Source organism: Onychostruthus taczanowskii, unplaced genomic scaffold (assembly GCF_017590055.1).
Source record: "Onychostruthus taczanowskii isolate IOZ18803 unplaced genomic scaffold, ASM1759005v1 scaffold17, whole genome shotgun sequence".
NCBI lineage: Eukaryota > Metazoa > Chordata > Aves > Passeriformes > Passeridae > Onychostruthus > Onychostruthus taczanowskii.
Window position 1 is genome coordinate 10,431,620 of NW_024498906.1, and position 25,596 is coordinate 10,457,215.

The 25,596-nt window shown below is 47.6% G+C and overlaps 1 protein-coding gene across 1 annotated transcript; it reads right to left on the reverse strand.

Moving 5' to 3' along the window:
• Positions 1-8,300: 8,300 nt before the first annotated feature.
• Positions 8,301-24,740, reverse strand: DIPK2B (divergent protein kinase domain 2B). The gene is made up of 5 exons (XM_041399835.1): positions 24,348-24,740; positions 19,085-19,349; positions 12,692-12,865; positions 10,184-10,472; positions 8,301-8,931 (listed from the first exon to the last, which is right to left on the reverse strand). Exons 1-5 carry the CDS (start codon positions 24,566-24,568, stop codon positions 8,591-8,593), a joined length of 1,290 nt encoding a protein of 429 aa, XP_041255769.1. The 5' UTR covers positions 24,569-24,740; the 3' UTR covers positions 8,301-8,590.
• Between the last annotated feature and the right edge of the window lie 856 nt (positions 24,741-25,596).

Consider the following 25,596-nt stretch of genomic DNA (forward strand, 5'->3'; position numbering starts at 1 on the left):
TCTCATCTGATGTGCAGAAGCACAGAAAACCTCGTGCCCTGGGGACCTCTGCCCTGCCATGCTCCCTTAATTGACCTGGAATTGGAGGGCCCAGTGCTGGTTTGGGTGATAACAACCTTTCCCTGTTTCTGCTCTTTGCCATTTCTTTCATCTTCTCTGGGAGCACCACGGGGAAGTTTTTCCCCTGGCACTTCTCCAGCTGCAGCGACTTTGAGGGAAGAATTCCACTTCCCTGTCCCAAGCAGCTGAAGCTGCTCTTGTCCAAGAGGTGTCCCTGCAAAGCTCCTCTGCAGCCAAACCCCTGGGGTTTGTAACCTGGCCCCTGGCAGGGGGGACATCCCCTGGGAGCAAACAGGGCTGGAGCTGCACCATCCCAGCCTGGGGAAAGGTGTCCTCCTCCCTGGCTGCCTGTCTCTGGGCAGAGCCCCCAGTCCTCCCTGATTTCAGGTCAGAAAACACTGCTGTCTCCTTTTCTGGAGGGAGGAATTGTCCCTTGGGAAGGAGCCTGGGATCTCTCCAGTCCTCTGAGAGAAATGATTTAACTTCAGCAAACACAAGGGAGTGAGGATGGTTAGAAGGAAAAACAGAAAGAGCTGTTTTGGGTAAGACATCAAGGCAACTTGGTCATGGTAGTTAATTTCTCCAAAAACTCAACAAGGACACGAGAAGACAGGAGAGGGGACAGTTTCCTGAGCCTTTTCCTCCCAGTTTCACCTGGGAGGAAAGCAAATTCTCTGAGCCCACGATTTCCCAACCCTGAAAAGCAAACAAAGAGCAGAACAACTCTCTTGGACCATTCTGACTCTGTGAGAGGAGAGAAACCTGTATCAATCCATGTACAGCCACTGAAAGCTGTTTCAGATGTTGAAACAAAAAGTCTCTCGAGGATCCCAGCCCTTGAAAATTAAACCAGATGCATTTTTGCCTGATAACTTGCTTTTGATTATGATGAAAGTTTGTTCTGAATGAACATTTCCAGGCATGCAAAGTGGCTAATCTGGCAAAGCAGCACTTTAATAGGTCTGGGATCTCAAAGCTCCCATGTGCCATTACACAGTGTTCCCTCCCTCCTACTCACGACTCTGATGTTAGACAGTTTCTTTGGATCAGGATAAGGTTATTTCCTTCAAGTTGGGTTTGGTTTGTGGTTTTTATTCCCCAAAAGGAGATAGCAGTGAAAATTAGGGTGTTTCCTTGAGAAGACAGTGAGTCATTAGTAGCTATGTTGCAACAGCTTTATTCATAAATATTGTAAAATTATTCACATCTTTAATTCTACAGACACTGCAAAACTAAAGACTCCTTTTCAACTGAGAAAGATATTTCCTTGGTCATGACAAGTGGGCACCTGACCACAACCTGGGACATCACCCCAGGAGCCCCAGTCCTTGTTCCTGCCATTCCTGTGACATTTGGAGCTCCCTTGGGCTGGATCAAATCCCACTGGGCCAAATCTCTGGTGTTGTGTTTGGGGAGGAGTGTAGGAAACAAGACAAAGAAGGATCCTTGTCCTGCTGCATCCTTGCACTCTCTGCACTCCCTGACCTGGGGGATTCCTCTCCTCAGGCTCACGACATCTTGCAAGGCTCTCCTGGGAAAACCCTCCCACGCCTGTGCCCCTCCAGTTATCCTGTTTTCCTGTGCATTTAGCTGAAACCTCAACTCTTCCCAGGCTCCCTTGGCTGCCTGAGCTCCCTGGAGCCTCTGCTCTGTTCCTGGTTTTCTCCCCATGAAGAGCATCTGCCCTGGATGGAATCACACACGCCCTGAGCAGGGCTCCTCACTTGCACCCACTGGGTGCTATTTCCACCCATTTTTCACCATCTTTACTGCAAAACAGCATCAAAGTCCTAGTGCACCCTCCCTCATGTGCTCCTTGCTCTCTCAGAGGGGAGGCTGGGCTGGGGTTTACCTGATTTTAGTCTTAACAGGGTCACTTAAGCTCTTGCTCCTGTTTCTTCTTTGAAACACCGCCTGTCACTGTCATTGCAAAATACTGATTTCTTCATTCCTTGGGCTGCCTTGCACTGAGATTTCCTGCTGGCCTCAGCAGCTCTCCTGGCAGACTCTCTGCCTCTGATGTGTTTGAGAAAGGGCTCATTGTCAGCCTCCACGCTGTTAGCAAGTCACTCCTTGGATTTCTCTTCTGGGGCTGCCTTACTGTAGCCCTGCATCTAATTTGCCTAATTTCTGCATCTGATTCCTCCTTTTTGAAGGGTGTCTGTTTGGTTAGAATTGCTCCCTTGTGCTGCTGTTCAGCCACCTGGGGTGTGTGTGTCTATTTTTTATTTATTGTCAGTACACATTTACTGTGAACTTCTAATGTGGTGTCTTTAAAGAGATCCCACTCTTGCAGGGCTCTTCAAGAAAAACTTGGGCAGAGATCACAGCAGATCCCACTTTCCCATTGGGCTCCTTATATGGCTTAAAAAAGATATGAAGCAGCTCACAGCTGTTCCTGCAACCTGCAAATCCAGTCTCCAAAAATTTCTCTCTAAGTCTCTTCACTCCTCTGCCAGGGAGCAATCCCTCCATCCTTGTGCAGCAGCAGGGGGGGATTTGGGGAATTGCATCTGAGGGCCTTTGCTCCCACCAGCCCCAGAAGCAGCTGCCCAGTGTCTCAGAGGTGCTCATGGATCTGGGTCTGCAGCAGGGGGTGGTCACAGCTTTTCCAATAATTCCTAATTTTTGCCTCTGCAGTACTGAGTCCTCTGTCCTTTAGCTCAGTCTGTGTTTTTATCAAATTTATGAACAATCTCTCTCATGAAATCCCATGAACATGGACACCTCTGGGAATGACAGTCTTTTGAAGACTCTGATCCAGTTAGAAAAATCAATTTTTTTCCATGCCTTTTGACCTTTTATATTCCTCTTTGATCTGCCAGTGCTGAGGGGTTTGACTTTCTTTTTTTTGAAAAACATACACATTTCTTGGTGGCACCTCAAGGTCATATTTGTACTCCTGTCCTCCATTCAGAAGCTCCTTTTTCCTGCCCTCCTTCCCCAGTAATTTTATCTTGCTGCACATGCTATCCTGCAGTCATGCAAAAGCTGTATTTTTAGACAGCTCTGCTTGGCTCCAGCCTAGGGACGTGTGACCATAAAGTTCAGCCAGCCCTTCCCTGGGGTTGGTAACCCCAGAACTCCTGCTGGAATAAAAGTCAAACTGCTTGACTTTGGAGAGCCTTTCCCTAAGTACTTTGACAGAACAAGTCAGCAGCTGGTGTTTTTTTTGTTTTTCTGGTAATTTTACTCACAGAGTGCAACAAGACAATTTCCCGCAGGTTTGGTGTTTTTCTCTCACACCTTGTAGACACAAACTCCTGTCAATATTTGTCCCCAGTCAATGCAGCCATTTGATGGAAAGCCCCCATCACCTCTGGCCCTGCTCCTCAGGCAGCTGCTCCTGTCCTCTGACACCTGGGAGGTTTGATCCTCTGCATCCCTCATGGAACAAAGGCAGCCCATGGGGGCCTCTGCCTGGTGGAAAGGGACAGGCAGAACAAGCAGTGCTGTGAGTGGAAACGGGAAGGGATAACATGTTCATTTCCTGAAATCTGGACAACTGTTCCCATCCCTTCTCCACCTGCTGAAGGGATTTCCACTTTGAAACACCAGCAAGGATGCAGTGACTCCTTTCAGGGGTGTCTGAAATGGTGACAAGTGCCCTGACTGGGTGCAGAGGTGTTTAATCCCAGCTCTTGCCCCCCACAGCATCACTGTTCCAGCATCCTTCTCCTCCTGTCCTTTGCAGTGCCTGAACTGTGCACAAATCCCTGCTTTGTTCTGCTCTGTAGAAAGAGTGCAAACACAGAAAGGCACTTTATTTTCTCCATCATCTTCTCCATCTTCATCTTCAGGTATTGGGGAAAAAAAATGAGCAAATGTTTACAGCTGTTCCAGCCAGAGCAGAGTGAACACCCAGAGGTGATTTTCTCTCTTACTTTTTCTGCACCAAGAATGTGAACAGAGGGAAGTTTCAGTCCCTGAGAAAAGTCCCTGAATTATTCCAAGTGTCTTGATAATTTTTTTCAAAGCAAGAAAACCCACTATTTTCAGGCATCACTAGAGGAATGAATCTGACAAGCCCTTATCCAAATTAATGTTTAAATTTTGAAAGGGGGAAAAAAAACCTCCCGTGTGACTGACAAGGTCCTTTTCAAACACATAATATGCTGAGCCTTGCATGACATTTCTGTGGGTGTTAAGCCTAAAGAGCTATCTTTGCATGCAATGCAGCAAATGAACTGTGTAAGGCAGGGCTGGAGCTCTGAGCATCCTTGCTGAGTAGTACTAGAGCACTGTACAACCTGACAAGCTGCTTCTTTCAAACCTGCCTGTCCCCAGAGAATAGGCTGCTGTATTCTTGCTCTTCAAACACCTGAAAAATTTGTTCTAGACTAACTATTGTCATTTATACTGTGTGTTGCAAGGAATAGGTATTGTGGGGTTTTGTGGAAGAGCAGAAAGGTAGAATGATGCAAGTAAAGCTATGACTGTAACAATAAATACTGTTTGAAGATCTTTATCAGGTGTCCCTCCCTAGTTTTCCACCTGTCTTTTCTTTCCTCTTCACTTTTTCTGGATTTTGGATCATCCTCATCCTTCCTTGGGGTCTCTTATCAGTTGTGCAGGTCACCCCAAAACCCCACTGCCCCTGCTGTGGCTGAGACCATCCCCCTGTGGAGGAGAGCAGATGAGTCTGCCCATATTCTGTAATCCCTAAGGTAGAAACAGTGCATGCCTCTCCCAGCCCCCCAGCCTGGAGTAGCTGTTTCATTTCATTTTTCCTTCCCCCGAAATTCCTTTTTGTGTTTTTGTAGTTTCAGGATGTTTACCAAGCTCCTTCCAGAGCTGAATTAGGGGAACAGAGGGTACAGTAGCAGACAGATTCACCTATTAATCAAATTTATGTGTCTTGGTGAGCCAATTCAGAACACAACAGAGCTGGTTCTTGTGATTTCATAACATCTCATGACACTCAATATTTTTTGTTAAAATAATTTTTACTTTCCAGATTCATGGGATGATGGGAGAAGCTGAGGAAGAATTAGCAATAAAGCATCTAGAGCACCTGGCTGTAGAGAGTAATTGGCAAATGGGACCCAAGTGCATCCTAAAGTCTCAGCAAACCAGAAAGCAAATAAAAAGCACCTGCAAACAACTGATATTGGCCGAGCTTGCTGGAAAGATGCATGAAATGTGCTTGACTGGCTGCTCCTGTGCACTGGAGCTGTCCAGTGGTGGTTCCAAGCTCTCCAAAATGCCACAATATTCCTACAGGTTCCACAATATTCCTAATATTCCCTATAGGTAGCCCTCTGTAGGGAGCTGGGAGCTGGCAGGGAAGGGGATGAAGGGGATGTGTGTGTGTGTGCAAAGTGTGGCAAGAAATTATCACTCACAAAAGCAATGGAGTGGGAAAATTGAATCTCCAACCCCAGGATGTGTAGCAGCCTCAACCCCCTGAGAAATGACAGTGTCAAAATACACTGCAAGTCAAAATAAGGCCAAAACCACAGTTTTACAGACCTCTTGACATGAAAACTCTGAAAATATGTGGGACATAGGGCACTAAGAGAGACACCTGATGAGCAGCTGGGCATAAAGGCAGCTGCAAACTAGCCACAGAAAAAGGAAGTGCTGAGGCTGCCTGGGAGATTGGTGGAAGATCTCTCCTGCCATTCTTGTTCTGCTGTGGAAACAGCTGAAGTTGTTACCAGGAACAGTTTGCAGAGGCTCAAACAAAGCCACTGACAGAAATAACTCGAACACAGAGAGGAAAAAATTGCTTGAGAGTTCTTTTGGGAAGGATTAGATTTTAAATAATTGCCATTTATAAGTTAATTTCACATCCTTTTGGAACTTGGCCTACTAGGATTTGAAGGCTTGACTGAAGCTGGCAGACAGGGTGGGCACTGATTCCAGAGTTTGACTGCCAAGAAAAAGGAAAATATTAAGAGTAAAAATTGGCAATTCTGAAAAAAAGAAAAAAAAAAATAATAAAAAAAAGGAGGCCAGGGAAATATAGGGAAATGAGATTTAGTTTAGGAAAATTATTGTTCTCTGAGCCATGGACTGATTTTATGGCTGGCTTATTAGTCACAGTCTTACATGAGCCAGGCCTTTGTAGTCAATGTCTGCAAAGAAACTAGTGGAGAACACAGCTCCCAATGATTTAATAATTTGTAAATCCACAATTTTGTTATTTTTAATCATGAGGGTTTCTTTTATTTAAATTCATATCAAAGTCTATTAAAAGAAGTGGGGAGACTCATCTCAGCTTTAACAACTTTGAATCAAGCCCTGTAAAAATAGATGCTACGTGTCTCAAGGCTTCTGCTGCAGCCTTGCAAAATGAGTCCAAGCAGCAAAGCAAAACTCTTCTGTTTCTGACCCCCAGCTCCTTAGGGCTGGAGTTACCAGGGCTTGTGGGACACCTCTCTGTCCTTCTGCCCAATGCTGGGCTATTCCTGAGGGACCTGGGCTTGCTCCTGGCATTCTCTGTTGAGCACACACATCCTCTCTGTGTTTCCTCCGTGTTTCCAGCACAATGTGGGATGATCTCTGCAGGAAAAGGGGCCCAGCAAACTCCCAGCTCTCAGGTAACCCCACTCCCCAAGAGATTGGAGATGCAGACAGATTCAAGAAAAACTGATGGAAGCAGGTTGTTAGACAGCCTCATGCATCTCAGTGAAGGACATGTTTTTCTTTCTGGAAGAGAGCCATGATGTAGAAATAGACTGAAAGCAGGAAAGAGGGCTGCAGCCGTAGCTGAGGCTGTATATTTAAACCTCTTTGCTGTCTGACCATCTGGGCCTGCAGCTAAACTTACCTACAAATTATTTTCAGTGTTTCTAGATCTTGAGAGGTAAAAGGTGCACTTGATAATTTATGCCAGGAAGAAAGGCAAAATAATTGTCCTGAGTCATATTTCCCCATGTCAGACCTTTGTGTGTGGTTTTTGATGCCCAACCTGTTCCATCAGCCTTCATCCACACCTGCCTGGAACCCCAGGCTGGATGTTCTATGTGCACAGAGCCCCTCACAGCCAACACAAAATCTGGATTTGCATTCCTTCTCTGTACAGCACAAGTCAGAACAACCACTGGCACTGCAAATGCACTCACGTATTTTTCTGCCTTTACATTTTTAACAATTTTTTTTAAACCATAGCTAGAAGAAGACTCTTTCCATGATGAAAATTCTTGTGCATGATCCAGAAAGCCTCGTTTCTCACTTAGCTCAGTCAAATTTTCTCAGTGACTCCTGTGAGCCTGGATCCCAGGTGAAAGCCCCAAACCAGGTGAGGTCTGTCTGACCCCTACACATCAGGGAAGGTTTGGTGTGGGCTTCTGACACCTCACAGGGAGCTCACATGAGGGGGACTGACAGATTCTGGGTGAGAATAGTTGTGTTTTGCCACTTTTGCAACCATCTCGTGCAAAATGAGGCACCTGGATCTAGCCCTGGTTTGACAATTTCTGTGAAATATTTCCAGAACCACCCCAAATTTTAAGTGCCTGACTCATTTCTTTGGGGACTGTCTTACCAATTCCTCCTCTGGAAGGCAAATGGATGAAGATTGCTGTAGCTCTTGCTGGTCAGAATTTAGATCTCCCCAGCTGGGGAGCACCTATATTGTAGCAGCACCTACACTGGAGTATTGAGTGTTTAGTAAGTCTTGTCAGGCTCAGTGTAAATTAATGTCTCATCCTCTGCCTGCGTTCCTTCTCCTCTTTAGGTAATTTTCCCATTTGAATGGTTTTGTGCAAATGGTTCCTCCACTTCAGAGAGAATAATGTGAACATATCTGCTGAACAATCCTATCCCAGAGCTGGGGTTTCTTTTCTCATCTTAAACCAAAGTCCTGTATTAGTCTCTGATTACTGTCCATTGACTTGGGAAAGACTAGAAGAAATTATATTTGGGGATTAGAGAAATTAAATCTCAAGAGACATGGAACCTTTAGCTTTTTAATGCTTTTGATTGTGTCTTTCTGTTCTGTGTTCCGTCAAAGTAATAAAGTCAAAATATTTTATAAAAGCAAGATGTGATGGGTGATGGTGCAGAACTGATCTGGTCGTTCAATTTATCTATGATTCTTAGCACATTAAAAATAGCCACAGGGAAACTCTTAAATGCATCCATCCATCCATCCATCCATCCATCCATCCATCCATCCATCCCATATTATTTTTATCGTCTCCATCAGAAAGAGTTTCTTGGCAATAAAGATCCACTGTCTAGCTGGTTGTGAGCATCCTGCCTTGCTTTTCAACAAATGGCATGGGAAACTCTTCCAAGGCCAAAACACGTGAATGAGATTTATTAATCCTGCGGCCCCTTGTCAGTCATGACAATGTTAATAATCCAGAAACCATGTCTAAACCATACATCTGTCTATATCCCATGTAACAAATGCACCTCTGGGAGATGAACAATAAATCCCAAGTGCACTCTGCTCTCTCTTACACCGAGAACGCCCCAGATTTGGGGCAGCTCTTTCCAGCCACCCTGGTTCCTTCTCGCTTCCCGCGCTGGGAGGGGGCTGACACTGCCCCAGTGCCAGCCAGGGGCAGCTCCAGTGTCAGTATTTGTCACTGTATCTGCAGTCAGGGTAGCGGTAGGCGAAGCGGGAGTCGCAGGAGCGCAGAGGTTTCAGGATCTCTGCCAGCTCCTCCATGGCCTCGCTGGCACCGCGGTCGTCGCCGAGGCCGCGGGCGCAGCGCTCCAGGAAGGCGTCGATCCTCTCCTGCACGGGGGGCAGGAACTTCCCCGTCAGCAGCTTCGGCAGGAGGTCTTGACACACCATGACGAGGCTGTGCTTCTCCCTGATGGAGTCACAGGACACAAACGCAGCCTGGCAGTCCACAGTCAGGCAGCTGAAGATGTCTTTATACTCCTGCTGGCCATCGATCAGCTGGCTCCCTGTTGGGGACAATTAAACCGCTTGTTGGAAACATAATAGTGAGCTCCTGGACAGTCAGAGATATCTGTGCCTCTGTGTTAACATGGGGTTTGTTACTGTCTAAAGGATGTGACCACCTTTCACTACAAATTGCTCAGTGCTGAAGCTGACTATGTGCCAATTTTCTTGCTTTTGAAATATGTATATTTTTCTGAATGACAGAACTGCCTGTCAGAGGAACTGGAGATGAGTCTGTCGAGTCAAGCTGATGCAGAAAAAAAGAGAATTGGAGTACAAATCTAAAATGTGGAGCTCCTACAAAAAACTACCACAAATAGCCAGACCTGTAATTTTTTCCATGTTAACCAAAATCATTACATTGCAACAACAGCTCATCTAGCTGAAATCAAGTTAACAGTCATAGCTGCTGGGATAAGAAAAGGAAATCCAGTGGAAAATTTTCTGACAGCTGCTTCTGAATATTCTGAATACTCAGCTGAATGTGTGAGCAGAGGAAAAACCTTTTGAAAATCTGAATATTCAAAATGAAACTGTTAAATTACTGGATGAATAGTCTTTGACTAGCTCTACTTGCAGGAGTAGACCAATGTAACCTGTGAAAATTGAATACTAACCCTTGATTTTATGTAAAATTGACAAAAAGGGAGATTTTGTTATTATTGTTATAAATAATAATAACCCTTATTAGTCAATGTGATAAATGCAAGATAAAAGGGTCCAGTTTAACCCACTTCTTAGAACAAACAAAATTACAACATTTCTGCTGGCAAATATTGACATTTGCATGGCAGAAGTTTGAAAAGGATGGCTTCAAGTTAGAGCATTCAGCACACTGAGCACACTGAAAGCTGCTGTCAGCTACAGAGTGGCCACCAAATCACCGACGGCACAAACACAACACCCATCGCCTTCCCGACTCAGAGCCAGGACGGCAGGAGCTGCTGCTGGTGAGTGTCTCTGTGAACATATCATAATTTAATCAGTAAGGGGTGTTTGGTTAATTTAATAAAAAAAATCAAACAAAAAAAAAAAAAAAAAAAAAAACCAAAAAAAACCCAAAAAAAAAAACCAAGAAAACAAAAAAAACCCCACCAAACCAAAAATTCAAACCCCCCCAAAAAACAAAACAAAACAAAAAACAAAAAAAGAAAAAAGGCAGCAGTAGAGCCAAGGGCAGAAGGGGAAAGATCTGTGTGCCCTGCCTCCCAAGCCCTCCGCGACAGATGCGTGGCCATGGAGCCCGCTGAGTACCTTCCTCCTTGTCGATGATGCCCAGCGTGCTGGCATCCCGGATGAACAGATGCCCGTTGCTGAACACGCCGAAGGTGCCAGCGTCCACGTGGGTGAAGTAGAAGAAGTAGTTGAGGTCGTTGGTGGCCATGGAGCGCAGCACGGCCAGGAGCTGCAGGGCCAGGTCTGCGGCCACCTCGGGCGCGGCGCCGAAGAAGTCGCGCAGGGGCCGGGTGCTGGCGCTGACCACCAGGCGCCCGCAGGAGCCCAGGTACCGTGGGAAGGGCCAGCCCTCCACGTCGGGGAAGATCTGTGGGAAGAGCAGCAATGGGGGGATTCTCGGGTTTCCTGCGTTCAGGATGACCCTGAGAGTCCCTTTTTCCCAGCCCGGTGGTCAAAGAAAGAGTCGGGATTCTTCAGCTCTGGTTCACAAGGTTGTTTATTGTCTCTTATCTAAAATATTTTCTCTCAGACCTGCAGAGGTCTGATCTGCAGGTCTGTCAAGGGCACACTGCCCACCCTGGGCTACATTTTATACCATGAATTACATGTACTTTATTTATCATTATTTTCCAATACCTATCACCTATGTTAGGCTGTCTACTTCTATTCTAAACCAATCCAAATGTGGCAACGTCACCAAGATGGAGGCTAGGAAGAAGAAGGAAGAAGAATAGGACAACACCCAAGTCCCTCCATCTTGTCTCCTAGACCCCTATAGTAAAAATCCCCAAAATTCCACTTTTCACCCAGTTATTAATTCATTATCACTCTACTTAAACTTCAGTGACTTGTGATTCTTCATACAAGGTTGATAATTTGCTCCATGGGTCAGGATTAAAAACCCAAGTCTCTTTGGCTTCTTGCCAGAACTCCCCAGCCCCCTGCCAGGGGCTCGTGTCATCCAGGGCAGCCAGAGGGGTGTCCTGGGTTCCAACAGGGGATTACCCCTGCCCTCTGCCCATGGAGCTGCCTCCCCCTCAGAGTGCCCTTTCTGGCTCCAAGCAGCAGGGCTGTGGTTTGGTTTCCAAGTCAGCCTGCAATCCTTCCTCGCCCCATCCAGCCCTAGCAGCTGGGAAAGGAACTTACTACCCCATCCTGGAGGAGTTAGGGTGCATTTTTCTTTTTCTTATGGTTCTTTTTTGTAACGGAGGAAGAATCTGGTATTTCAAGACTGATTCTGTAAAAGAGAGTAACTGGAAAGTCCAAGATAATAATAGTTTTCAGATTCATGAAAATTTTAGCCACAGAACAGCTAAATTTAGGTGTCTTTGATGGGTCCCTCATGAGCACTGAACAGATGAAGTCACAGCTTGGAGTTGAGGTAAGGCTAAAGCAGTTTTTGCTAATTGGTAAGAACTGCCAGGCTCATTTGTAAGAGACTTTGCAGTCTCAGGGGCAGAAGTGGTGGGTGTTTGCTCCAGTGGAGACACCTGGGCTGGGCTCCCTGCATCCCTGCAGCTCGTGCCAAACTGTGTGACTGCTGAGCTATGCCAGCACAAAGCTTCCTGTCATTTGCATTAAAGCTCATCTGTGTCCCCAGCACCTCAGACCCCAGCACGTCAGACTCTGCCAGCCCATTATAAACTCATCCAGTTTCATGTTTAAGGTTACTTCTCCCTTCTTCTGCGAAGGCATTCTGGGCAACTGTGTAAAAATCTAGCTTTTTCTCTATGGCATATTTTTCTCATCTCTTCAAGTTGTGTTCCCGTGTCTTCAGAGTGCTAAGGGCCACAGATTAATGTGCCAGTGACCCATAACTGGGGCGGCTGAATGACCCCCAGGAACCTCCCAGCACCATTCCCCCTCCCTGGGACCACACAGAGCCCTGTGAGCTGCTGAGTGCAGAGTGGCCTTGGGCCAGAGATGGATGATGCTGCCACACTCATCTTTCTTTCATGGAATCATAAAGGGTTGCAAGAACCATCAGTGAAGACTAAAGATGGCATGGGGAAAGGTGAGGAATCTCCCTTGGAAGCATAAGGAAAGAGAGGAGCTGCGTGCCAGGCAGGTCAGAAGGGGTCCAGGGGAAGGGTGTGAGGCATCCCAGATCACTGCCTTCAAACCCAGAGTTTTGAAACCCAGAGCCAGTTACCAGCGGCAGGCGAATGGAAAACACAGCACTGGCACGTGGAGCATGGGAAGTCATGCTCCTTCTCTTCCAGGAACAGGCTGTGATTTTATGTAATTAGCATTAGCAGTGCAAACCTAACACTTTGAAGTGCTGGGGATGTGTAAAACCCTGGGTTTCACAGTGCTCTAGTGCAATAACGCACCTGGGGTTCCCTATCTCTCCCCAGCCTCACAGACTGATGCAGGAAGCACCTCATGAGCCTGCCTGGCTTCAGCCTCCCAACCCCATAGAAGAAACATGCTTTTTTGAAGGCCAGGGAGCTGACAAAGGCCAGGACCTGACAAATTCCAGGGCTGGGACTCCTCTGCCCCTGAGGCTGGCACACATCTCATGTGAGGGTTTGCTCGTGAGGGGCTGTGGGGCTGTGTTTCAAGCTGGGGCAGGCTGGCACGTACCTGTAGGAGGATGGGGTGTGAGTTCACTGCCAGGGTGTACAGCAGGCGCAGCTTGTCCCGGTCTGTGAGGTGATCCATGTAGATGCTGCCGGCATCCGGCACCTCGGCGTAGCGCCGCACGATCCTGTCCAGGAGGCGCTGGGATGGGCAGCGCAGCATGGGGCTGGGCAGGCCCTGTGAGAGGGGAAAACCCAGCAGGGATGTCTAATTCCAGCCGAGACATTGCAACGTGCTTGGGTCATGCTGGGGGTAGACACACAGCTCCGTGCTCTGCCCACTGTGCCCCCCTTGCTGTGGCACAGCTCCGAAGGATGTGGGCACACGGGGCATCTCACCCTTCCTAGGAGAGGACCTGTGCCATCCAAAAATGCCATTTCCCAACTCAGGTTTCAAGAATGGCCCTCATTCCTGGGCACTGCAAACCTCATATTCCCCCAAATGCACAGCACTATATCTCTCCACACCATGGGACTCTTCCTTCTGCCTGGATTTCCAGCCCTGGCATTCCTGGTGGAGGCCCTCCAGTTGTTACCACAGTGAGTCACTTCCCTCATTAAATAATCTTCGGATCACTTTGTTATTTGCTTAACCTGAGAGCAGCTTTCTTGGAAATACTATTTGCTAAGGTCAGTAAACATGCTTTAAAAATGTAAATAAACATTATGTGTGAGTATAAGCAGAGGATATGTTCTCCTTCTGATAAACTCATGCATTAACTATCAAAACCAAATAGCCTGTGTTTATTTTTTGTAAATACCAGCAACAAATAGAGAACCGTTGTGCTAATGGAGTCAATTATAACTGTATTTCACCCTTCAGATTTGGAGGTTTGGCTTATAAAATTGCATGAGCAATCTATGGCTGGGAAAAATGGCATAGAAAATTATACCTTTTTTTATTTGTCAGTTAGTCTTCCTTAATAGCCAAGGAGAGTTTATATACGGAGAGCTGCCCACAGTGGCACAGAAGCACTGCCCTAACATGCCTCTGCTGGGGAAGGGAATCAGGTTTTTTAAGCCTCTTTATTAAAAATGATCCCAGTAGCCAAATTTGCTCTTTTGAGTTTTGTTTATAATTTGATGGCTGGGAGATGTGCTTCAGAGGAAAGGGAGGTGGAGCTCACGTTGCTCCCTGCCATCCTCCATGCTGAGAGCGAAGATGTGACGCAGCATCTCCCCAGGCCACGTGGGAGCTCTGAGGTGGGTCCTTCTCAGCCCCTCCTGTGCGAGCTGTTCATCTGGCACAAAACTCTGAACCACCCAGCCGTGACAAAGAAATAAAGGAGTGTGGAAAGGATGAGTAGGACACTTTCCTAGCTGGAGGAGGAAAGGGGAGGCTATATGCCCCATGTCTCTTCCTCTGCATCCCTGTTGGTTGGGATCTGTGAGATTCCAACCACTCCTACCTTGGCCATCAGTTGCACAAAACAAGTCCAAAATGCCAACAGCTGGTCAAAACTACCTGAGAAACTCAACCACAAATGAAGAGTTGTTTCACAAAAACCAAAAAACCTTTTTTCCCAAAAAGAAAAAAACCATTTGCCAAAAATAATTCTACTCAGTTCCTGTTGCAAGTCTTCATACACTCCTCTGGTGTAGCCTCATGAGGAAAATTTTTTCTCAATTAATTGTGTAAAACCATAGAAGAGATGCAGGAGGAGGGATGATTATGGATCGCTCTCTTGCAAGAACGTTGTGGCTGACTCTGTCACTTTCCTTTTGGAGGAGATGTGATACAAAATGAGCAGAGCAGAGCAGAGCTGTGTTAAGTAGCAGATAAATGGTGGAGAAAGTCTCTTGCAGCTCCGTGTGTATGCAAATATTTGCAGCCAAAGTTAGAAAGCCTTGCTGCTTCCAGGAGTTTGCAATGCAAAAGCTGAGGCCCTGAAGAGTACACAGTGGGAACATAAATCACAGCAGCAGAGAAGGCATGGATGGTGTAATTAGGGTTTTTCTGAGGTCAGAGCTCATCCTCTTAACACAAATGTGAGCACGTGCTACCCATGGTGCTCATGGTTCCTGAGGAACTGTTCCAGGCACATCCAGGGAGGAGTGGGAGAAGAGGAGCAGGGCTGGGTGATGACACCTACCTACAGTTTAATGAAGCCCTGACCCACAAAAACTGGACAATGGGACCTTTTGATTTCAGCAGAGACTGTCAACAGCATAAAGCTCAGCACCTGCTTGATTGTTTCAGTGGAGAGGGGTCTCACCTTCCTGCAGGCTGATGGAAACAACCCTACAGCAGAAAAGGAGCTGGAGTTGTAAAACTGTCAGACAAAAACTGTCAGCGGAAGAAAAATGTGAAGAACACATACTCAAAACACTGGAGATACAGATTTATCTGAGAATATCTTAAGTCCTTTGCAGTGACTTATCACCCTAGAGAATAAGACCTGACAGCCTGATGTATTGTTTGTGATTGATGTGGAAAGCTTCTTATTTACTTCGATTAAATACCCACATTTCTATATCTGAGAGTGAGTAGTTCCTGAAAAGCCTACCTCCACTCAGCTGTGAGTTTTTAAACCCTATTGCACAGTACAGGATGCATTTTAAACTCCATGAGTTTATGCATATGTAGCACAGGCACACCCAGAATTCACTTGGATGTAAAGACAACTTGTGGAAGACAACTTCTTGCTCTGTTTTCTTTTCAGACAGCCCAAGGAGGGATGGCCCAGACCAGGAGCACAGCTGCCTCCTGCCCCATGACCCACTGCCTGGGTCCAGCTTCACCAAACTACCAGGTTTAGGATGGGTTCCAGGAGGAAACACTTGGATGTAGGAGTCAAAGCAACTACAGATCCTGGCGGTGTGAACCCAAGGGTTTCCTTAACTGCCAAAAGAAAGAAAGTAAGAATGCCCTGACAAACTCATCTCCACTGCCAGCAGGTTTATGGAAGTCTCTGATGATGAGCTACTGGGTCAAAGAGGTGGCAGGTCTAGGAGGTGACTCTGGGAGCCTCAGAGTGTCCATCCTTCCCTAGGATGGACAACTGGACATGTGAATGTGCTGCTGACCCTGTGCAGCAAGAAGAGATGTGAACTGGACTCATAACCGGGGTGCTGGTGCACCTGCTGTGGGCTGGACGAGGTGCTGGTCAGCAGTTGTTGGTCAGCAGTTGCTGGTCAATAGTAGCTGGTCAACAGTTGCTGGTTCAGTAGTCCCAAACAGTCCATCCCAGAGAGAGGGTCTGCAAATGCTGGATTTTCACCTTGGTACTGCTTTCCTCTATCTGCCTTCAGCATTTTCCAGGCTGTGCTTTGTAGGCAGGGCTGTAAAATTTCCCTGTGCTGAAACCAACCTGCTTTGTGGCCCTTCCAGCAGGAAAGTACCCAGAGTGGTTTGAGGTGATGAGCTCCTGGTGAAGCAGCAAGTGTCTGGGGCTGCTGTGCAGGCTGAACCCCAGCTAAATCCTGCTCATCTCTGAGGCAGGCTGGATTTTAAGACTGAAGACTTTGCTGCATCCAATAAAGATTTTCAGCGTGGCTGGTGAAATAATCGCTGTGGCAGGCGGCTCAGCTGATGGCTGGGTCAGGCAGGGCAGGCAGCGTAAAGTGGAAAAACATCACTTCATGGTCTGTCATTTTGATTCAAGCACGTTGTGGTTTGTCTATCAGACAAAATTACCTGGGCCCATTAGCTTTCCCCAGTGCTGCTATACAGGATAAACTGCAGGGAAGGGAGAACAAGCACTGCTGTGTGACTGCAGCTCTGTGAAACAGGCTGGGCATCCTGTCAGGCCTTGAGAGAGGTGTTCTGTTAACACCTCTGAAAAGAGGGAGAGTGGGAGAACAGAGCCATAGGAGCAGTTCTTTAGGTAAGAATTTGCAGAGATATATGGTAGCCCCCAAAACCCCTCTCCAGTGGCTTCTGCTGGGTTACCAGTATGTGTCTGCACAGCAAACTCTGCAGAGGGGCAGCAGTGCTGGGCTGGTGCAGGCAGAGCTGAGGGAGGAGGGCAGGTGGGATGGCCAGGGAGGAAGGGGATCCCCATCCCTGTGGGGCTGGATGGGCTGGGGAGGTCAGACTGTAACCTGTAGTGCCCCACACATCAGGGCTGGGAGGGGGGTCTCACACACAGACTCACACACACAAACTCACACACACAGTATGACTGAAATGTTGTTGCCACTGACTGTTTTTCCATTAAGACCACTGTGAGACCAGAAGCCATTTTGCAGAGCACAGGCCTGATCTTAAAAAGTGATTGCTGCTGAAATTTGGTGATGAGGAAGTAGATCCCAGGGTGTCTGGAGCACTATGTTTCTCTGTGTATTCAAATCTATATGCTGTTAGAAGGGATTTAAATTCCAATTTTTGTTTCTCTGATTGATTTACAGAACCAAAGGATTGTGAAAACAAGAGCAGAACAATCCTGAGGCTGATGTGCAAAGGTCTGGGCCTCCCTGCAGCCTCCCATGCCCTTTCCAACTAAAAAGCTGCAGGGGCTGATGAAATGTCCCAGGGAGTTTGTCACTGGGCACGTCCCCCCGGGCTGGCCCTGAGCCCTGGAGCTGGCATCAGCTCAGCTCCCCACTGTGCTGCCCAGGGAAATTCCTGGGAGAAACTGGATAGGTGCAAGGGCAGGGTGCCCCAGCCAGGGTCTCTGGTGGTGCTGTGTGTGCACATGAGCATCCATATATGTGTGTGTGCCCGTGTGTGCAGCCCTGCCAGCTCAGCTGGCATTTCTGACTCCGGGAGGACAGGGTAGGCAAAACTGTAGCACATGAAGAGCCTTTTAAGGAGAAGGATTTGGGCTCAGCTGATGATTTAGCTTTGCAGCAGGTCTGAGATACCACAGAGCCACATTTCTCCTGTTACTTTTTCACCCAGCTCAGCAAATTCAAGTTTCAAGCTCTCGATTCCTTCCCTTTCCCTCAGCACTGCTGGGGAGTGGGGGGACAGCACAGTTTGGCACAAACACCTGAGACACTCCAGCAAGGCTGGAGGACCTGGCAGCCCAACTTGCCCTCCTGCAGGCCCCTGCAGTGCTGCTGGGGCAACAGTGGTGGCCAGCCTGGGCAGCTGTGCCTGCCAGCCTAAGGAGCTGTCCCTGCCAACAAGCTCAGGTGAGGGATGCTCTGAGTGGAAGTGATGCACCATCCCCTCTCCCTAGTGCCTCTCCTGAGGTTACTAAACAAAGTAGCTTTGCTCCAAAAATCTTTTCCCTGTCAGGGATGTGCTGCCCAGGAGGGTGCTGACTTCAGGGTGACCTGCTGTGCTGGACTGTCAGTGAGTCCTTTTTGGGGCAGTTCAGGCATAACTCCAGTGTATCCCTCCCTCCCTCTCTCTCCTAAGGTGTGCTGCTCCACAGGGTAACAGTAGAGGAAGAACTAAAGCAGCAGCTTAGAACTATAGTTTCAGCACTCACCAAAGCTGAGTGGATGCAGCAAGCAGCTGCCTGTATAGAAATATAAATGAAGTCACTTTTTCACAGTCACTTCTCTCTTGGAAAGGGAAGAAGTACTGGAATAATCCTTTGTATCTCAGCTCTTGTTCAGTGCATATCCAACCCCCACCCTGGCCCCTGCTCTTTCCAGGGGTTATTGTGATGTTTTGCTGTTGTTTGGGTGGGGTGAGGGGCGTGCCCTGTGCTGTAGCTGCCCATTTACCTGGTGGTGTGACCCACACTCACCGTGCTCCTGTCCTGGCTTCACCTGTGACACCCCAGGACTGTGGGAGAAAGGGCAGTGTGCTTCCTTGTGCCTGAGGTCATTTGCTATGGATGGCAGGAGAATGAGTAATCGAGGCTTTGACTCTGACTGCCCGTGCCCCTCGTCCTGCCAGCCACAAGCAAGAGAGACCCACACTGATTTGGCCCCTGGCCCAAAGCAAAATCACTTTCAAGGCACTGGCTGCCCTTGTGGGTACAAATTTATGATGAAAAAAACCCCAAAATCCCACAATGCTGAGACATGATGGAAAACTAGAAAAAAAAATGGCATTAATCTTCCCACTGGAGCTGTTACCACATTTGTGCGCACAGCCGGTTGTTATCCCCGTGCCTGAAGCCACCTGGTGCTAGGGTTTTCCACAGGACTTCAGCTTCAATCTGCACAAGGAGCCAGGAGCTGGTGCTCTCCTCACTGGGGCCAAGCCCATCCCAGCCCTCGGCAGGCTGTGCCATGGCATTGCCTACGGCTGGCCTTCAACTGTGGCACTCTTCTTCCCATCAGGGAATCATTTTGCCTGTCTCCTTTGGCACTTGGTGGGCTTGGCTGGGGGCACACAAGTCTGCCCCATTGTCGCTGAGCGGGCTGAGTGCCAGCCACACCCAATCTCACCCTCCAACCAGTGAGTTACAACCACATCCCCACGAGCCCCTAAGCCCCAGGGGCCTTGCTGTCCCCCAGCTGTGGTGGGGCACCAGAACCACCGGGCACAGACCTGGACCAGGTCGGGCGTGAGGCGCTTGGCCCGCAGCCACTTCTGGAAGCGCTGGGTGCGGCGCAGGGCGCGCTCCAGGCTGCAGCTCTTGGTCCTGAACAGGGAGGTGCAGATGCGCTTGTCCGCCCGGTCGTGCTGGTACTTGGAGGTCAGCCGGGTGATGTCCACCAGCCGCCAGCTCTTGGCATCGTCCGTGTAGTTGCCCGAGTAGCTGAGCAGGGAGCTGGGGGGCAGCTTTAAATGAGAAGAAAGCCAGGTGTCAAACCTGCCAAACCAAAACGAGAGCCCCACGGAGAGCGGGTTAAAAGCCACACGGACACAGCGCCTGCCCCGCTGAGCTTCTTCTCCAGGCCGGCCCTGGGGCTTCCTGCCATGGCCTGGGCATGCCATGGCCTGGCAAAGGCCCAGTCACCCTGGCTGGGTGGCCCCAGGGAGAGCAGGCTGAAACCATCAGCTAAGGAAATTGCTTTGGTGAAAAAGTCCTTCTTTGCTTCCCACTGATACCATCCCCTGTCATGCATGCTGCCACGGAGTGAAGGGTAAAACACCCAAATGGGGTCTTTTGGGTAGAGGGAGGGAGGAAGGGGAAAGGGCTACAGGGTTTTGGTTCATGAAGAATTCCTGGTGTTTTTAAATTTTCCTGTTTCTAGAGAAAGGGTCCCAAAAAAGGAGTACTTGACACTTTAAAGGACCCTCCTGATATTAAAACCCCCTCACAACAAATCTACTTGGGAATATCAAAATGACCTCTTGTTTTGAGGTGGTGTCTTTTGTCAGGAATCTTGACAGGGTCTACCTGTCTCCCCCAATATCTCTGACTCTATTTTTTCCCCCAACATCCCTGACTATTTTTCAGCCAGGATGAGCGACCTCCCTGAGAGCAGCAGATTTTGGGGTGTGATGGGGGGACAGGGTGATGGAGGGACAGGGTGTGTGTGCCCTGGGCGTGCAGCACCTCTGCAGCCATGGAGATCTTGCACTAATTTGCTCCCCCTCCACAGGCACAGGAGGGGAGCATATGGGCTGGGTAATTAGGTAATATTTTTTTTGTTTCAGCAGCCCCCTCAGCCCTGCCCACACGCGCGTCGCACACGCCGGAGCCGAGGAGCGCGGTGCCTGCTCTGGGAGGGTGTCTGTAACCTGCTCTTGGAAAAATGGCCCAACTCTGACCTTTGGTTTGGCCAACATCCTGCCCTCGCTGCCTCTGAACCCTCCTGCCCTGAGCTCCTTGTCCAAGTGCGTAGGAAAGCATGTCCTAATTTAATCTCACCCTAAATTAAAGCCGGTGGCTCAGAAGTGAAACAGGAGAGGCAAGAAGTTCCCTGCAGGATTAGCCTAGCTGGAGTTTCAGACAGCTTACAAGACATTAACAAGTCTGAAAGCTGAAGCTGGTCTTTCCTTTCAAATTCCATTTGGGAAATTGACACAGAAAAATTTGGGGAGGATTAATTTTCTATGATTTCAGGCAAATAACTGACTCAGTGACACGAGCCACCAGCTGCTATCAGAAAGTGATCAGATGATCCCTCCTGAAGGCAGCACTCCACTCCCTTTCCCCACCACAGACCCTGTGCAGCTGAGCTCTGGGGCAGGCATGGGTGCCCAGGATGGGTGAAACCCTGCTGCTTCCCCTGCTTTGGCTTTCAACTCTTGCCATGTGCCTCCTTCCAAAAATTTACCATGGAGGATGAATAGAAGTGGGAGAACCTTGTGTGAACAGGTTGGTGGATTCCAGCATTTCAGTTGTTGTGGGCATTTTGCCTGACACAAAATTGAAGCTCCCTACAATTAAAGCACCTGACATGATAATAAACACTTTGTTTGGGTTTGGGTTTTTTGTTTTGGTGGGTTTGTTGGTGTTTTGTTTAGGTTTTTTGGTTTTGGTCTGGTTTGAGCTAGGATTAAAGGAAAGAGAATAATTGCTGTGCCTCACTGTGACTGTTGTGCATCAGGACCCCTCCCAGTGCCTAATCTGCAAAGTGGGCACAGCATGCCAGGCACGTACTGGGAAAAGATGGCTCTGGGCTGGCTCTCTTTCTTTCTTTCTTTCTTTCTTTCTTTCTTTCTTTCTTTCTTTCTTTCTTTCTTTCTTTCTTTCTTTCTTTCTTTCTTTCTTTCTTTCTTTCTTTCTTTCTTTCTTTCTTTCTTTCTTTCTTTCTTTCTTTCTTTCTTTCTTTCTTTCTTTCTTTCTTTCTTTCTTTCTTTCTTTCTTTCTTTCTTTCTTTCTTTCTTTCTTTTCTTTCTTTTCTTTCTTTTCTTTCTTCTCTCTCTCTCTCTCTTTCTCTCTCTCTTTCAGCACAAATATGCCTTGTGACTTGTGTGTTCAGGGCAGCTCACGTCAGGCAGAGAGCAGGAAAGTGTCACATCCTCCATGCAAGCATGGATGTGTGAAGTCTAGGGCTGAGCATTAATTTGAGGGTGTATGGAATGATTCCCTCTGCAGATCTCTGGGGGGAGAGACACCCTGGCCTGGGAACCCAGCATGGGCTGCAGCAAGTCTGTATTTGGCATAATTTCTGGGCAGCACAGTGCTGGCCTGGCACATTTGCTGGATACTTTCAATATTCATCATCAAGTTGTGCTGTAACCACTCCCTCTCATACAGAGATTTTTAGCTAAGGGCCAGAAAATCCTCTAAGACCTTCAGTAAGATCTATGCAAATAAGTGAGTCACAGATTACAGATTTTAGATCAACCCACAACTAAATGCTGAAGAAATCCAAACTAGTTTTCCTTCATTTTTTTTTCCTGAGTGAAATGAAGTATTTTGTTTCAGCCAAAATAATTTTGCTTGCATTTGGTATTTCAGATTTTTTTTTAAAAAAATAAGTAAGCTAAAACAAAGTCTTAAAACAAATCAAAAAGAAATAACCTATAAACCCCCTTCTAACTGAGGCATTCTAACTTTTTCAGTCTTCTTTCACATTATTTTTGGACAAAACTCAGGACCAGAATTGCCACAAGTCTTTGAATAGTTTTGGTCAGCTCAGTTCTGCAGTATTTCAAAGATGTAATATTTTACAAAAACTTCCACTGCACTCTGCTCTCAGTACAGTTGGTAGACAGGCTTGCTATCCTCATTTACAGATGGATAAAGTTGGGCAAAGATAAGGGAAGTATAGAACATTAGAGCACAAGATGAGTCACCAGCCGTTCTGGGAACAAAACTCACATCTTCTCACTGTGAACACATGTCAGAGCTCCCAGAAATGATGGAGAATTAATGAAGCATGTTCTAATGTGAATTAACACAGAGAAGCCCAAGTGCCATCCACCTTTGTGAACACGTGAAAAGGTACGAGGGTGGATCAAAGAGTGTAAGCACCACTGAAGTTTCCCTAGTTTCAGCTCCCACTTGCCAAAAAATAAGCCCAGTTTTTAAGAAATCAAGTGGGAGAAAAAGTTTTACCCATTCAAAGGAAAGCCTGAAGCTGAGTGACTGCTCAGGAGAACATTTTTAAGTTCCCCTTCCCGAAGCGCTCACAGCAGAACTTCTCGTTATCACTTATGTGTGGGAAGCCAACTGCAGGCTGGTGGGAGAGAAAAAGAAGTGTCTGGCTTAGGGAGCCCCTCTGTGTCTCCTGAGGCAGAAGTACTGTGCTCCCACATGTTTGTGGCTCTGCACTCCTGGAGCCCAGTGGGACCCTCTGCACCCCGTTCCCGCTGTCCCCTGGAGGAAAGCCAGCACAGCTCCTCCTGCCTTGGCTCACGTAGCACCTCCCTCCCTCAGTGCGCTGTGCAGCTGGAACCCCACAGCCAGAGGCACTTCTGCTATTTTTGGCAAGGCTGAGGGAACCTGCATAGCCCCAGCATCCCCAGTGGCCAGGTGGGAGTAGCCAAAAGGGAGCTGCTTTGTAGCTGGCAGCAGTTCCCTAAAAGCCCTGCACAGGTGAGCGCTGAAGGGGCTGCAGCAGGTTGGGGTAGGAGCCAGCTGTGGTTCCATCCTGCTGCAGGGAATAAAATGCAGAGCAGACCCTACCTTGGATGCACCCCTGGCCCCTACAGACCCACACTAGCCCGTCAGCCAGCTGAGCATGCTGGGCTGATTGCAAATCCATGATGCCTTTTGGGACAGGAATCCAGGCTGGGCTGGGAGAAAGCCGGCACTCAGCCCTGTGCACCTCACTCACTGCTCGCTCTGGCACTGCGGATGCGGAAAGCCAAAGGGCAAAGTGACAAGGACTGGGACCCCCAACGTCCAGCAGCAAGGAGTGCTCTGGCTCAGCAAAGCCACAAGCTGCCTTTTCCCAGCAGGAAAGGATGGATGTCTGGTATTAAAAGTCCATCCCAGACAAACCATTATGGTTTTACAATGCTGCGTTTTATAGGATAGTTTAAGATAAAAATGGTGATTTGTCTAATACTATACTACTTACATTATAGCATTAAAAATACAATTTTACTATAATAATTTCTTCTCCCCCAGGCTTTTATATCTATAAAAGAACATGCATACGGCTCTATAAATCATATCAGACCCAGTAAACCCTTCCTCTGCCAAGCACTGCCTTTAACTTTTTGCTCAAATACAAGTGGCAACATTTTCCCTGCTGTCATCAGATACTCTCTGCTTTTGAGCCTAAAAATGATTGGATTGGTCCAATGACCACTTGGACAGTGTGTGCCTCATCAACAGTGAGACAGAAGCAATTTCTGCCTTCAAGTTCTCACACAAATTTCCCCAAAATGTACCAGTAATTTAGCTGCGTACTATTTTCAAGCGTGTGGGTAACCTCATGTGCAGAAGTCCTCATGCCTCAGGCAGGTTTAGATCCCTTTTGATCTTAGTTTAAACGTGAAATTCTGCACATTCACGTTGTTGCACCTGGTACAAAATTATACAGCATGTTTGTATGTTTGTAGTTAACATATTCTCTTGGGTGCCTAAACCCCCTTTTCCCTTTAGTCAGTTGCTCATAATAAAATATTTCCAGTAAATCTAAACAAGCTGATTTCTTCCTTCCCTCTTCCCTTCCCCCATTGCTGCCTTGAATTTTTTCAGAGCTGTTCTCTAGACAGAAATTTGTGCCTTTTACTCCTGCTTTCAAGTTATAGTTTAGGGCTGAAGTCTGATCATGTTTGCGTTGCTTTAAAAGAAAAGACACATCAGCTCACAGGCATTAATTAAAACACTCAGAGATGTAATGGCAACTGGGTGCTAAGTTGCTCTTTGCATTGCTGTTCATGAAAATACTAATTCTAACAGGCAACTTTCAAATTACCATACAGAACACTTTAAAAATTACTCTGCTGAGTTTCTGACCTTATCTCCTCTTTAAAGAACTTCTTGCATATGGATGTCCCAATGCAGGCGTTGCATTTATCAAGTCCCAGGAAAGTCCGGCCAAAACTGTAGCTGGGTTTGACGTGGGGCACAGGCGGAGAAGCTGCTGCTGTGGAAGGGTCACAGCCCAGAGCCAAAACCAGGAGCAGCATCAATGGGTCTGCAGCTCTGGAGCAAAGGCAGCATATCCAGCGCCCCATCTACAGTAGTGGAGAGCTCTGCTTTTTGCAAGTTGTCCCTCTCTAGGATTTCGGTCTCTTTTTGATGACTTCAGCCTGCAGTGGTGAGCCCCGAAACACAGCAAGACACTCTGGGTGCAGGAGACACTGCTGCAGTCCCCATCCTGCCAGCTGGTCACTGGCTCTATCAGCCTGAGGTTTGGGTGGGAAAGATATGCTGTAGGGTGGGGAGAAGGAAATACATGGAGGATGCAGATAACTTGGGTTGCCATGGTTATCTTTCCTTTCCTTGTTGCAGCTGCTTTGGCCCCTGCTGACCCTCCCATCAGCCGACTTGGAAAACAACACGAAGAAGTGCTCATCTGCTCTTGGTGCAGACAAATGAAGGATATCCTGTCGCTGGAGAAAAGGGCACATGTGGGACACTTAGTAAAAAAAACTGATTTGGGAGGAGTAGTAGCATGGCAGAAATGCACATTTTACCAGAAACCAGACCTTTGGTGTTGCTTTATTCCTGGAGGTTTGTGATGGTGCATGACATGACTTCTTGGATGCTTCCTTGGCCCTTCTCATAAAAGCGCTGGAAAGGCTCTCAGGTGGAATCATCGCTGTTCTGTTTCTTGAAAACAGCATTGTTTAGCAGTGATTGCACCACAGAAAGCAGAATAGCCTGCAGCATTCCCAAAACTCCCAGTTGATTGGGCAGCCTGACCTCTACGTCCCTCTTGGAAAATGAGGTTTTCAGCAAGATTTGCGTGCTTTGGAATGTCTTTTCTTGATGGTCCTGGCATGGAGAGAAGCTAGAGAAAGGGATGGGGGTGAACTCAGGAGAATGTCAGAGGTTTCAAATAGACTTAGAGATTACTGTGATCACACCAGAAGCTGTTCTTGTTAGGACAAAGACTTGGAAGTTATGGAAACTGGTGGCTACCTATCCTGGCCTGGCTGCTAGGGACTATGCCAGGAGATCTGGCAGGTGGCTGTTCAGGGTCAGGAAAGCACATCTTGAAGGAGCAAGTGGTACTCTGGCTGCAGGCAGCACATGTTGC

Excerpts from the sequence above, each read along its gene's own strand:
- DIPK2B (XM_041399835.1), bottom strand. The coding sequence starts at position 24,568 with ATGGGGCGCTGGATATGCTGCCTTTGCTCCAGAGCTGCAGACCCATTG. Across the intron at positions 19,350-24,347 it reads TTCTTTAAAGAGGAGATAAG|GTTTGACACCTGGCTTTCTT; the intron begins GTCAGAAACTCA and ends TTGGTTTGGCAG. Across the intron at positions 12,866-19,084 it reads TCACGCCCGACCTGGTCCAG|GGCCTGCCCAGCCCCATGCT; the intron begins GTCTGTGCCCGG and ends CCCCTCTCACAG.